This window comes from Aedes aegypti, chromosome 1 (assembly GCF_002204515.2).
Source record: "Aedes aegypti strain LVP_AGWG chromosome 1, AaegL5.0 Primary Assembly, whole genome shotgun sequence".
NCBI classification, from domain to species: Eukaryota; Metazoa; Arthropoda; class Insecta; order Diptera; family Culicidae; genus Aedes; species Aedes aegypti.
The window spans coordinates 123554071-123568930 of record NC_035107.1 but is presented as its reverse complement, the minus strand read 5'-3'; the positions used below and the strand labels follow the sequence as shown (position 1 = coordinate 123568930).

The 14860-nt window shown below is 36.1% G+C and overlaps 1 protein-coding gene across 7 annotated transcripts in view; it reads left to right on the top strand.

Moving 5' to 3' along the window:
- Positions 1 to 5880, top strand: part of LOC5566946 (active breakpoint cluster region-related protein) — a 154015-nt gene extending 148135 nt beyond the window's left edge. For 6 of the 7 annotated variants that reach the window (XM_021847082.1, XM_021847074.1, XM_021847102.1 and 3 more), the window contains exons 9-12: positions 1872 to 2258; positions 2316 to 2485; positions 4067 to 4456; positions 4516 to 5880. In XM_021847082.1, the coding sequence (XP_021702774.1) occupies positions 1872 to 2258; positions 2316 to 2485; positions 4067 to 4456; positions 4516 to 4699 (1131 nt within the window). In that variant the 3' untranslated portion in view covers positions 4700 to 5880. Of the gene's footprint in view, positions 1 to 1871; positions 2259 to 2315; positions 2491 to 4066; positions 4457 to 4515 lie in introns of those variants that run through there. The other variant, XM_021847109.1, reaches the window with a different exon arrangement.
- The last annotated feature ends 8980 nt before the right edge of the window (positions 5881 to 14860 follow it).

The window sequence follows — 14860 nt, the reverse complement described above, 5'->3', positions numbered from 1 at the left end:
TATTTTAAGTAAAAACTCACATGAGAACAAAAATAAACCTTTACAATTGATTTCTAGGGTGGATTACATTATGTACCAAAAATGGTGTGCACTGAAATGTAATAATTTTCACCATCAATGTTTACACCAAACCCACAGAAAGGCCAACGGGTGCTTTGTGTGTCAGCACATGCCTTGTGGGTTCAATCTTTGCATGATGTACAGCAGCGTATGAAGCATATTAGCGAGATCATAGGTTAGTTCCATAAACTCCTTCTTGATCAGCGCCATAGATCGATTCGCCATATGTCGCCGTCTATGTTGCATTAGCGGTTGCTCGTATTCAGATGAAAATGTCTTCGTGAATTCAACGCGTTTATAGTTCTTCATATTTTCTTTGTCTGCTCGAAGGTTGAAGTGTGCTCTTAGGTACAGTCAACTCTCCTTTACTGGACCTCCGTATCTGAACATCTAATTAGAGAACCATAGTAAAATTTGATGTTCATGGCTACCTCTATGGTCCCTTGAATCGCATATTTGCACTGGTTTAGCATTCTGTAACACGATATCTCCCTAACTCGATGGTCCCTTCATTATCGAGTTATGGAGAGATGACTGTACATCATATCTTGTGGCTTCTCGTGCGCTCATTTGCCTTAAAAGCATAATGTTTACAGCACTTTATAAGGCCTCCAAGGACAGAATTGGAGTTTGTTATTTGTACCCTACATTTATGAAAAAGAGAATTACAAATTAGATCCCAGTTATTAGGTTAACATTTTCACTGTCCGGTCATAGAGGACAAGAGGTGTCCAGCCATAGAGGACTTGTAATGGTTTACAAAAAAGGTTGCTTTTTTTTTTTAAATTCCACATTTTCTAAAAAAAATTGCATTGTGATTTATGCAAAACTCACTGAAGTCAACGTACGGAGACAATTCAGCTCAAATTAGGTATAAGAAACATTTGTGGCTACACTTGTATGAAATTTTATCGTTTTACATTTTTTTGGTAGATTGTATCGGAGTGAAACTTTTAACAGCTACTGTTTGTATACGTTTGGACATGAAAACGACATGAATGTTTATATACACTGCAAAAATGTGTTTCGGTATAATCTTGGAATACTAAAATCTTAATATCATTATCCGTTTTTGGAAAATTCAAACTGTTCGGGCATAGCGGCTGTCCGGCCATAGAGGACTTCCCCCTAAGACTTACCTACGTAAAAGATAGGAGTAATCACAATAACATGACTGAAAAGGACACATAAATGACAAATTATTCAAAATCATTTCGACTACACAGTATGGCAATGACACTACATTTCAAAGAAATTTAAATGGAGTTGCTGATTTTCACAATGCTTCCTTTTCTCACAATACTGAAGAAAAAAAAACAGTGTTCTTGTGGGCGCAATTGTCCGTCTGAGTATTGGTCCTGGTAGAGGGGAAACTTGGCAAAAGCCAGACCAATGGATCAGCCTTGACAAGTAAAGCTGTCATGCAGCTCCAACTGAATACCATACAAAAAAAATCCGGGGTGGCCTATATTGCCCCTTATGTTCATGTTGCCCCCATTGCCCTTAAGAGGAACTCCTAAATAAATTGTTAAAAGTATCTTTTACAGAAATGCCTGGTCGGATCTTTGAAGATTTTTTAATTTTTTTATGAGAACGCCTAAAGCCTAAAGGTCTCTTTAGTTCCTATTTATAGATACTTAGTCGCGTCTAGCCATGATATACCATAGGAATCAATCAATCTTTCCAATACAGACAGGTCCTGCTTCTTTAGCTTAATGCTAGGCTTAATGCCAAATAATAAATATAAACTTTCACAGCTACAAACTGAGAGCTTGGGTTCCACTACTATTTATCTTTTTTTCCTATTCCAGCAATCTTGCAACCTGCCGGGGCAGGTTCCAGTGCAAATCTACGATCTCCAAGCGTGGATAACCGCTTGTCAGGCGCTCATCAAAACCGAAATGGGTTCCTACCTGATGCGAAATGCTCGCGACGAAAGCTTGCTGGTCGGAGATTTGCACCTCACGATACAGAGCTTGAGTGGGTTCGAGCAGCCATGCGATCTCTTCATTTGCGTTGAAATCGACTCCTACGGACACTACTTCCGGAAGGCGAAGACGAAACTGGTGTGTCGTAGCGCATCGCCGAATTGGAACGAGTCGTTTGTGCTAGAGCTGGAAGGCAGTCAGAACCTGCGGATATTGCTGTACCAGGATGATGTCCAGAGGCCCATTCTGAGAGCGAAGCAGATATTGAAGGTATTGTATAAGAATAACGACTGTAAAACAGGTAAATAATTTAAAGCATTATTACAGCTAAGTCGACAATGGCTACAAGAAGCGCCCATGACGAAAATCCTGAAGCTGTCGGAGACACTAGCGCTAAGCACGGTGATACGATTTGTCCCCGGAGAAGTAACCCTGCGTCGAGTGCCTACATCAAAGCCGGGTGCACTGTTTGGTGCAAAGTTACAACAGGTCATCAAGTAAGTGACTGAAACAAGAAACTGAAATCAGGGTGGCCACCAAACCGGAAACAAATAGAATAAAAAATAAAATCTTTTTAAATTTAGCAAAACATAGCCAAAGTAGCTGTTCTCCTAATCCCAGGAATGAAAATCATTAGGTATGGTGTCGGTGCCAATAGTGGATTACCTAAGTAACAAAAATCATAAAATAATAATGAAAGTCCAAAAAAGGATCTTTTAGCATTAATCAAAAGATTTCAACTTCTACTATAAGGGAAAAATATAGAAAAAAAAAACAAATTAATGATTAAATTATTTTTAGCATACACGCTACCAGCTCTATCGTCATGGAATGAGCAAATATTCTTATCATTTTGACGTGTTTACGACATTTTTCGTAGAGATGCTTTCAATATTGCCTCCAGGTTAGTTTTAATCAAGAATTGACGATTTTCAACTGATTTGTGGTTCCGCTTCATAATCATTGCATTGAATGCTAAATATTTTTGGATAATTTTGTATTTGAAGTTATTTTTTTTTTCTCTTTGAAGTGTCAGCTCTACTTTGTCACCCGGTGTCCATATTGCCCCAACAGTATAAGAATTTTTATATAAGTTTTTCAGTGTCTTAAAGTACCAGAAAAAAATGTACTATATTTTTGAATATAGCATAAATAATTGAAGATTCAATCAAGAGCTACATTATGGTTTAACTTGCAGTCATAATTTTCGAACCAAATAAAAACATGCTCAATTTTTCTATTTAAAACATTGATTTTTGAACATTTTTCTGAAATTTTAGTGGATAATTTACTCCTCCGACAGGCAACTGAAATATTGTTTGCATTTAAAATGTAAAAGTATTCGCTTATGCAAAGATACAGGGGGTGTCCATTCTGCCCCGGGTGTACATACTGCCCCCGGTACCCCTATTACTTGAAACGTCCTTCCTTGTGGCTAACGTCCCCTATGGGAACGGCTTGGTGTGTAGCCTTGGTAGTGTCATTCTAAAAACACACCAAGCCGTTCCCATAGGGGACGTTAGCCACAAGGAAGAACGTTTCAAGTAATACTGTTTCAAATGGTATGCCCTCTTCAACATCTAATCCAATTTCTCTCGCCGTTCTCTTACGGTACCTATCCATCTAGTATTCATTGCTTTCTTCTCCATACTCCCTCTTACTTCGAGCAAAATAGACCGATATGCCGATAAACAAATTCAAAATATAATTATCACGGTCGATACCTTTGTATGGAAAATAACATGAATGTTTAATTCAAAAACATTAAATAGACAATTTTTCCTAGCTATAGAATGAAACCTATAAATTCTTCTTTTAGAAATAACTAATACTGTAGAATATGAGTCATTACTCTATATTCCGCTTACCACACGACGTACAGTGTACAACCTTGCTTAGAAAACTCTGTTCATTTAATGAAAAAAAAATCAGGTAACATTATTTATTAGCATTACTAAAACCTTGAAAAAATGCTGGATGTATCGGTAAACGTACAAATTACGAGCATTTCAAAATAGAAATTCGGTGGCCACCCTGCTGAAATCTTCAGCTTTTAATTTGATCATATTTTCATCTAGACGAGAGAAACGTGACATTCCTTTCATTGTGAGTGCATGCGTCCGGGAGGTCGAGCGTCGAGGAATGTCCGAGGTCGGCATCTATCGAGTATCCGGTTCTGCATCGGATGTGGCCAAGCTGAAGAAATCATTCGAAACGAATGCCTACGAGGCCGAGCAGTTGCTCAAAGAGGTGGATATTCACTCGGTGACCGGTATTCTCAAGTCGTACTTGCGTGATCTTCCGGAAGCTCTCTTCACCGATCAGTATTACCCGAAGTTTTTTGAAACTTTCAATCGACATTCGAATCTTAACGAGGCACTACGGATCGACGCGCTGCAGAAGATTTTCGCTGAACTGCCACCACCGAACAAGGCAACTATCAATCTGCTGCTGGATCATTTAATGAGGTAAGAATTCCTGACTTGATCTTTTCTGCAATGTCTGTACACTCTTCTTCATACAACAGAGTACACCAGCAAGAAATCGAGAATAAGATGTCGTTACACAACCTAGCGATGGTTTTCGGTCCGACACTTTTACGTCCCGGCCCAACGACGACGAAGCAGAAGGATTTGCTGGAGTCCAGTACGGCCGATGTAATGACCCAAGCCGGCATACTTTATAGCTTTCTTCAAGCCAGACTGAAGTGAATGGACACACATTTATTGCAACTATATGATACTGCTGCTGACTACCGAATGGATAAATAAGGGTATGTATGAATACAATTTACTTTTTCTATCGTATTACTGATAGTAGTGATAGTATTTATTAAGCATTGCGAGTTAGCGAAGAACGTTATCAAAAAAGACGGATTTATCTAAGTTAGAGTGGTTTAGTTCGGTTTGAAGAGTACCAAATTGGTCTGAGATATCTGCGCTGCTAGACTTCGTTAGCAAACTATTTCATAAAAATGCCAATCAATCTTTCTTTGGTTATTTCTGTCCTTTCCTGCTGAAAGCAGTTTATATTTTTCGACACTACCTTGACCATGAATGTTTTTTTTTGTGTTAGTCCTAAAATATGGAACTGTTAATTTTAAAATGTATTATATATGAGTAACAAAAAAAATAGTCACCTTCTGTTTTCTCCATGTAAATTTTTATTTCCTTGTACATTCGCTTTGGTTCTGTATATAATTGGTTTGAACTAGTTTTTAAAGAGAATAAAACAGTCATTATTTTTTCTTGGCAGTTATTTAAAAAGATGGCCTTCCAGGCAGATTATAGATGTGTTATAGAAATAGTTTGGAATGAGTTGTTCTGAAAAATATATGTAGCATAGGTTCGAACACGCGAGAAGTGAAATTCCAATACATTCGCATTATTCATTATCGTTACAAGCGTAGATCTATTAATCATGTGTATTCCTTAATGCAATTTACGCAATTGAGTTAGATTCTGCCATTATATGTCAGAATTGACTGCAAAAGTTATAATTATTAAATTTGATTATGGCAATACATACAATCGAGTATCTTCTTATAAACAGCCAAAATTATTGGATCCTTGAACGCAACACATACACATACATACACGCAACATTCGCATATATATTGAATGCAATTTTTTATATGCGAAATCAGTAAGAATAAGAAAATATTCCTTCGACAAGACTTTTTCTATAAAAAAAAAGCATCAACAATATCGGTATTTACCAGAGGCAACACTGTATGCAGCTGTATGACCCAATAGCAACAAAACGTATTATTATTATGTCACTTTAAGACACTACAACACATACAATTGCGCTGAGTTTAAATTGTAGGACCTTTTCCTCCATGCATAAGGAAAATCGCAAAATAAAGCGAAGTTTTCGTATTGTGAACATTGTTTAACGAATCTTAGTTGTGGAATAGTTGAAAGAAAGCCATTGAATATAATAACATATTCATTCCAATGTGGTTCTCCGGGGAATCTTTTGTCTGTGCACGTACTCTGTATGATTCAGGTGTTCGTCATAGTGCTGCATTCATGTTTCGACCTCTTCTTCGTCAATGTAGATGCACTCATTTCTATTCCTCTAAATGGCGTACCGCGGAATTAAATTTTCGGTTGTCGCGCGAATTCTTGTAACGCGAGTAATCGCGCGTTGTATTTTGTACAACACCCTCGGTTTTTCATGTTCAACATTAAATACCTCGTGAACTAGATTAAATACAGAAAAACCATCTTCGACAAAGTTGTTTAGGAGATCAAGGGCTGACATGTAGTGATTATTTAATTAATGATGGCCCTTGAGGTACTGAGCAACTCTGCCGAAGATGCCATCTTTCTTAATGATCAGGTATCAGGTTCCTGAGCTATTCCCAAATTAAATATATCGTGCTCACTAGCGCATGGTGGCATAAATTCTAATCTCTTGGCTAGAATAATGATAGCCCTTGAGCTACTGAACAACTTTGCCGGAGATCCTGAAATATTCGCAAAACAAAAGTTTTATGCCCAGTAGCGCCGCCTGGTGCCAAAATCTCGAATCTCTTGCCTAGAATAATGATAGTCCTTGAGCTACTGAACAACTTTGCCGAAGACGCAATCTTTCTAAGTGTACAGGCTCCAGAAATATTTGAAAAACAAAGGTTTCATGCTCACTAGCACCGCCTGGTGGCAAAATTTTGAATTAACTTGCTCGAACAATGATAGCCCGTGAGTTACTGAACAACTTTGTCGAAAACGCCATCTTTCTAAATGGACAGGCTCCTGAAATATTTGCAAACCAAAGTAAAAGTTTCATGCACACTAGTGCGACCTAGCGTTCAAATTGCGAATTAAATGAGGTACCATCAGATAGCGCTCTTCCTGCAGAACAACTTTACTGGAAACTCCATGTTTCTAAATTATTTAGATTTTGAAATATATCGATTTCAAATTGCAATCTACTCGAACCGTGTATGGTTCGTTATTGTGCGACTTCATAAAGGGCGACCATTATAAAGGGCCGTACTGTAAACAAAAACTGTTATTATTGTTCTTAAGAAGATTCTTGAGGAATACATTTTGGTTTGGTGCCGATAGATATTTATCTTTATTGTAAAATGATAGCATATAAATTACACAGTGCAACAAAAATGACATTTTTGCGTGTCTCAAGGATCAAATTATGTGTCTCTAGTAGATTTGGGGTTGCTGAATCTGATGCCGTTCTCAGAAATTTCCCAGCGTCGTCAAAGTTGTATAAAACATTGGTTTTATTGATGTTTACCTAAAATTTTAAGTATATTTTATCAAACTTATTTGTGATCTTATCCACCAAGCATGCAAAAGAGGACTTAAACTTTCGTTTTAGATATATTTTGGTTGAAATTTCACGATTAAATTTAGATTAAACCGTTCTTTTTCAACATGCTTGCAGTCTTCATATCAAATTCTTCGTTTCTCTTATATGACAAAATACAATACTTTTCTAAACCACCAAAAACTAACTTTTCCGCATCAAAAATATTATAAACTTTGGTGATAAGTATTGTTATGATGATGATGATGATGATGATTATTTAGCCACCATCAGCGCAAGGATTACCTATGGCTGCAGAATCATACCGGGATGGTATGATCTACCTGATAAGTATTGTTATATACATAAAGTTTGAATTCTGTGGCAAATTAAGTAAATAAATTGCCTTACAAGCTGGCAAACTTGCATGCAAGTTGGCTGAAATAGTCAATTTTTGCATTTTCATCATCAATATATCAAAAACTAGACGTGCTATGATGTTTATGTAAACGGCGATGGATTCAGCAACCCTTAATTAAGCAAATAGAGGTATTTTGATGCTGGAGACAAAAACGTGTTCCGCAGTGTTACAGCTGTTGTACAGCGCGACAGCCCGAAGGTTTGCCGAATGTTTTGAGCTACTTATAGAAATATTGCATTTCTTGTGAAAAATACAGCCGCTCCGTTTAATTGAATTCTGCTTCATAAAATTCTTTTTTTCTTGAAATCGGCATTTGTTAGGAATTTTGAGCTGGATCCAAGAGGAATCGTGATTACTGCGGAGTTACTAAATCGTTTTAATCCTTAGGATTTCCAACGTCTCGATGATTCTGAGCGAATTGAAAGTGAAATCTGGGGATTCTTAGACTTCTGAGATTTTTAGCAGAATTGGGGGATTTCTAGCAAACTCATGAGATTTCGTGCGGGACCTTGTGAATTTCCAGATAATTTCTAGTTAATTTTTGAGGAAGCGGAGCTGGGTCTAGCAATTTGTTTTTAAGGTGAAACATCTCGGAATCCAAAAATAGCCGGCACAATGATCGAATTGTGCTCCTACTCACGTTTTCAAAGGCACTAAACTGGAGAAATAGTTCGAAAATGATTCTGATCTTCTTATATGATGCTTTCTGCTAGTACACAAAGCCAAAATAAAAAGTGCACGGTTGTTGAATGCTTTTTTCGCTAGATTTGTGCCTTTGAAGTTTTTGTGCAATCTTAGAAGTTGATTCCAAACTGTTTCACCTTAATTCATGAGATTTCTAGCAATGAATGTAATTATCGCGGAAATGAGACAAAAACGGGAATGTTTCAAGCCACCCGACAATTAGTTGCCGCCTTTATCTGCGAGAAACAAATTTCGTGAACTACTATAGTTGTTGATCATTGTACAGACAAAAAGCCAAGATCGATCCGATCATATGTACTGATCCAAATTTATCGGCTCTAAACTTATCGCGATAATTATCACAAGGTAAATAACAAAAATATTTACAATCGACGGGAATCGAACCCATGTCCATGAACAAAAACGAGCGCGCGCGCATCACAGCCACTCGACCATTGCAGCTGAACGATGGGGCAGATAAATTTGGTATATAAAAGCTACATGCGGAAGCAAAGGACACTCAAAACGACGAAATAAGAGTAGATAGAAAGAAGCCAACTTTTCGTTGCTGGTGATAATATAAATACGCTGCTGCAGATCTCGTGAGAGTACACTCTCGCATTGCAGGACGGGTTTGATCAAGATGTGTGGATTTTACTCTGTAGCCAGGGGCTGAACCCGCTTTGGGTTTGACATTATCGCACGTCTCTTTCCTACGAATAGAAATCGGCTTGAGCGATAGGCTTATGATTATCGCCGTGACCGATAATTTCTCTCCCTGATATCTAGAGAATTCTGCATACTCAATGGAAACCTGTAGATTCCTAGAAGTATCTTGAAAAATTCAATTCCGGAATCTTAGAGGAATTGCCAACGTGATCCTGAGGATTCGTTCGGAACTCCAACGGAATCTTCAGCATTTTCAGTAAGATCTCAAAGGCGTTGCCAGGTTTTCAACAAAAGAGGGGAGTTAAGGGTCGAGTGAACTCATTTATGAACTTCACACACTAAAGCATATTTACACAACCTTATTTTGCATGCCACGTAACAAGTGACCGACAACTTTGTGCTAACCAGATCCGGGAACACTCTGAGTTGGTTTTTGTGGACCATTATTGGATCATATTATGATTTCATATAGTTCCTCCAAGAATCCTCTAATGTTGAGTTTGTTTTTAAGCCCAGGTTGGAACTGGCGAAACCCTCCCTAATTCACAGTTTCAATCACAATCCGATTTTGGTTTGATCGTATTAAAATCTCCGTGACGCACAGTGCCTTGAATATATGGAGATGCGGGACAAAAATCAAAACCGGAAGATCTAGCCATTTGAGCACCTTGGTATGTACACTCAAAATAATCCAAACGTCATTGTTACGTGAAAACATACGTGGTTTTTTTCCATCGCATTTTTCACGTAGCATTTAGGTGGATCATAGGTACCACAGAATGAACGCATGAACAAATAGACCTCATCAGTTCCATCGAAGTTTCACGTAGCTGCTACATGAATTTTCACGTAGCTTTTACGAAGTGCTTTAGTGGATCCTATATGATATTTTTATTGATTTTTATCGGTATAGTTAAATGAAACCCAATTCTGCTTTGCATTAGCTTCTCCAATTGAACAGTATTCCATTTAAAAAAAAAAAGTATAACAAACAAAAAGAACTCGAGTATTTATTGTATTCAATCGATATTGCGAATCAAATGTATTAATATTGTATTCAATTGATAGTGTGAATCAATGTCTAATATCCACTGACCGACACGGTGGCATCCATGGTCCAACTGCATTAGAACAGACACAAATTTGTTCGAATTGCTGTTCTATGTTTCGTAAGCTATAAAAGATATAAAAAAGCTTTAAAATATTAATATTCTGTGCTAATATCTAGCACATATTTACCTTGAAATCAATCCAAAAGTTGTTTTAAAGTCCAGCAACTCCTGGAAAAACAAGCGGCCACCATTTTTAAACTTAAACTGAGAATGAACGCGATGTCAAAACAGAGAATGAACGCGATGCCAAAATGAATTAATTGCCTACGTGATTTTCACGTAGGTGCGACGGGTAGCTTCGGTAACAATCACCGGGACTCCATTTGGTGATTATATATGCTCTAGTAATAATTACCTTGGTCAGGTGAAGATGAGGCAAAATGAATTTGGAATGATCTACGTGATTTTTCACGTAGCGATGACGTTTGGATTATTTTGAGTGTAAGGGAAAGTTGTTTCTGATCAAAAGAGATAAAATTTGCATAAATGACATATAATATACGCATAATCGCTAAACTGTCCCAAGCGCCAATTTCATTATTTTCCAAGAAAAACCTTGCAATTTGTACTTTTATTGCTCATAATGATGTAAGAAGTTATTTGCAAATATGTCTTCTCTCACTCGTAACTGCAAAAGTTACTTATACGCCTCCATGCAAAAAAATTCGATTTTTCTTAGATTTTTCAGTTTTTAGTATAAAATTTGAATGAAATCTTGGAAACCACATATAAAATATATTATTTTAAGCATAAACTTGCTCTGGTTAAATTTCTGATTGTGCCGAGACCACATAGCGTTGCAAGATTTTCGGATTTTTTTTATCAAAAACAACTCATTTTCATACTTGTGCTGGTTAAGGAGTATACCTAAAAATAGTCAACAATCACGAAGAGTTGCAGGGAGTTGCAGCTGTATCTTTCAGACCTCTTAAAGGACAGAAACATGTCTGTGCATGATTTGGGGTGGAACTCGGTGGAATTTTTTTGAATTGATAATCAAAGTTACATGTCAGTATCTCATAGGTTTGATTTCATAGCCAGCTCAACGTGCCGATTTGTCATATTCAAGGTAACAATTGGTATTCTTATCACATCAAATATACTAGTTGAATCACATACAAATATACTAGTTGAAAGGATTGATGAAAACATGCGACAAAATTTAGTTTTTCTGCTACTCCGACAACTGACACTTTCGACGCTTGTTGTGGTAGTATTAGTGCTTTCTAGAGCTTATAAATACATGTTTCAATAACGGATGCCATCTATAAACACTTGTGGATACTTATTATCGCCGGATAACATAACTTGAAATTTGATTTTTGTCTATGGAGCAACGCACTGTGTGACGTTGGTTTGTTTACGTTTTGATGTCGTAGTTACAATGTAGGTTTAAAAACGAAACGAAATAATAAAGTGTTTAAAAAGTTTTCAAAGTATTCATCCAATTAATCCGACCGACATAACACCAGGAACATTTCTTAAGATTACTGCAGAAAATTCAACATGGCATTTTTCAGTTGTTCCTTCGGGTACATACTTGAAATTCTTCTAAGAATTTCTCGATTAATTACTCCAAGAATTACTTAGGAATTTTTCAAGGATTTCTCTAGTATTGGTATAAAACTTTCACTAATAGCACATACATGAATTTCTCAACATATTCCTTCAGATTTCGCTTTTCGATTCCATTAGGAATTGCACTCGGAATAACCCTAGGATGTTTTTTTTTCAGAAATCTAGCCAAGATTTTTTCCATAATTGATCGAACTTTTTTCTTGAATTCTCTAGTATTCATATAAAACTTCCACTAATAGCTCATGCATAAATTTCTCAACATATTTCTTTAGCTTCTCCTTCTGAATTTCTTTAGGAATTGCACTCGGAATAACCCTAGGGCTTGTTTTTGTTTTTTTTTAGAACTCAAACCAAAATTTTTTTTTATAATTCATCGAACTCTTTTCTTGAGATGTCCTTATGAAATTTGTTTAGATGTCTTAAGAAAGTTTATTAGTGATTCTCAATGAAACGCATCCAAGAACTGCTGCTCTTCTTTTAAACGTATCTATAAGAGCACATCTAAAAATTATTTTAATATTTTTTTCAGAGGTTCTTTTCAAAATAACATCAGCACCTGCTCCAAAGCACTCTTCCAAAGTGCTAACAGACGTTTCCTCATTAGCTATTCTTAAGAAAGTATTACATTACTCCACAAATACTTTCAGGAACTCTTCCAAGCATTTGTTCAGGATTTTCTTATAATGATATGATCAATGCAACATGTTTTGAATAAACTACTTAGATGATTACATGAAAGTGGGCTTTGGATTGAATTGTCAATTTGTTTGTTTTTTTTTTGAGGAACTTCGTCGAAACTGCAAAAAGATTTCCAGAAAATTCATCTAAAGTCCTTAAAAATGTCAGGAAGAATTTCTAGATGAAATTCATAAAAAATCTGTGATTGAACTCTTACTGGAAATTTTTGACGTAATGCCGGAAGTTGTCCATATAGAAATGCGACAAGAAATTGGAGGATTTTTTTGTGCAATTCCTGAACTTGAAGATATGCCGAAGAATCACTCTGGTACCAAATAAGCATTCTAAAAGGAAATTCCCATTTAATAACTAAGAAGCAATCTCTGGACGCAAAAGAAGAAGATGAAGCATAATCAGTTTCCAGTTGTAGCCTCAAAATTCAACATGATGAGTGCTAACAAGGTGAAAAAACTCATTTTACTACTTAAAACCAAGATGGCTGCCAGAGTTTTTCACTCAAAATAATACTTCTGTTCTTTACTCGAGTCAAAGAAAACCCGTACTAAAAAATGATGTTTGCATTGATTGCACTCGCGTATGTGGTAAAAATCGTAGAACATGATTTAGAAAATCGATCATTTCATAGGGTTAACACGATTACTCACCTAGTTTTTGTAGCCTATCTTACTCGTTTTTTTCTCAGCTTTCTGATGGTGAATCTCAGAATTCAAAACGAGTTAATGGCGAAATAACTGGTTTTCTGATCAAACTCAAAATGGCGGTCAAATTCAAAATGACCGCCAAATTCTATACTAAGTTTGCTATCTGTTCCAAGGGAAATATGACACATGTGCATTCGAAATATTGATGCTGGATCATAGATTGATGCGATATATACTTATCTGACAATACGTCTAGCTAAATGCAACGTGATAACATTTCACAGAAAATTGAAACCAATTGTTCATGGTATATTGCATACTGAATCAACATCTGGAGCGCGTCGACCATATTCGAGATCTGAGAGTTATGTTCGATCAGGCATTTTCTTTACGTCTACATTATGAACACATCATATCTAATGCCAACAAACAACTTGGTTTCATCTTTAAACTAACCTGCGAGTTCCATGATCTTCTATGTTTGCGGGCATTATATTGTGCACTAGTTCGCTCAATTTTGGAATCTAATGCTGTTGTATGGTGTCCATATCAGGCGAATTGGATCTCCAGAATAGAGGCCATACAAAGAAAGTTTGTCAGGCAAGCGCTTTGAAGCCAAAAGTAATTGTGATCGTATTGTATGTATTGACTTTGGTTATAATTGTTACTGACAGTGATTGTAATGTTTATCCCTCTAATACCCAACCCCGCCTTTAGACGGGGTACACTTTGGAATTTTGTGTATTTTTTCGTAGCTCGGAAATCAAAATGATTTTATTTTTGGCTTAATCCTTGACTCATAACACGCATATGAGAAAAGTTTTTTATGACTTTTGAAACTTTTTTGTATTTTTGAAAATTGTTTGAAAAATTGTATTCTTATATAACCTACAAATGCCTAGGGTTTATTTAACGTGTATTATTAAAAGTCGTGCCTTTTATATTTTTCTACTATTAATCTATAACAGAAGAAGGGCTTGGTGGTATTAAAATAATTCCAAACCTGTGTTTCCGTTAATTACACGGAAAATAAAAAGATTTTCAGAAAAATATTTGAAATTTATTATTTTTAAAAGTACCGTGAAAACTTGAATTTTTATTGTTGTCAAAAATCAGTAACTAGAAGAGGCTTCAAGAAAAAATGAAAAAGGATAGGGATGTTCGAAAATAAAAATTATAAAAATCAAAAACCAAAATTCATAGATTAGCGAATAAAAATAAATCATTGCCCAAAACGTGTTTAGAACGATTTTAGATAACTAAAAATGATATTTAGATCGAAAATAAAAATTTGGGTATTAGAGGGTTAAGTAGAAAAAAAATGAAGTTTTTACGCCTGTTGTTGGTCTACTCAAATCGGCTTTTCCTCATCAAACGCTTCATTAAGTAAAAGCAGATGAAGCTAGAAACCAAATAAACATTTTATTTATCCAAAAATGAGCTTTTTCACAAACTGTTTAGCTAGCTGACGTACGAGGGATCCACCAATTTGAGAAAACCGAAACGACCACCCGTTTGTTTTAGCATACAATAGCGTTCAGTGACATGAAATTAGAATTCTAACGAATTGTGCCAATGGCGACGAGAATTTCCCATTTAAAAGTTCTGCTGATAAGATTCTAGTTTGACAACCAATTTATCCGGATCCAATGAACAATAAAAAGTCAAATTTGATACATTTTTTAAATCCCATTGATGAGAAAAGTATATTAATTTTCACCGTATCATCAGCTTAACGTAGTCTTCATTAATCATTAAGGCATTCGTATAGCTTCAGTTAATAATTGAAACAAA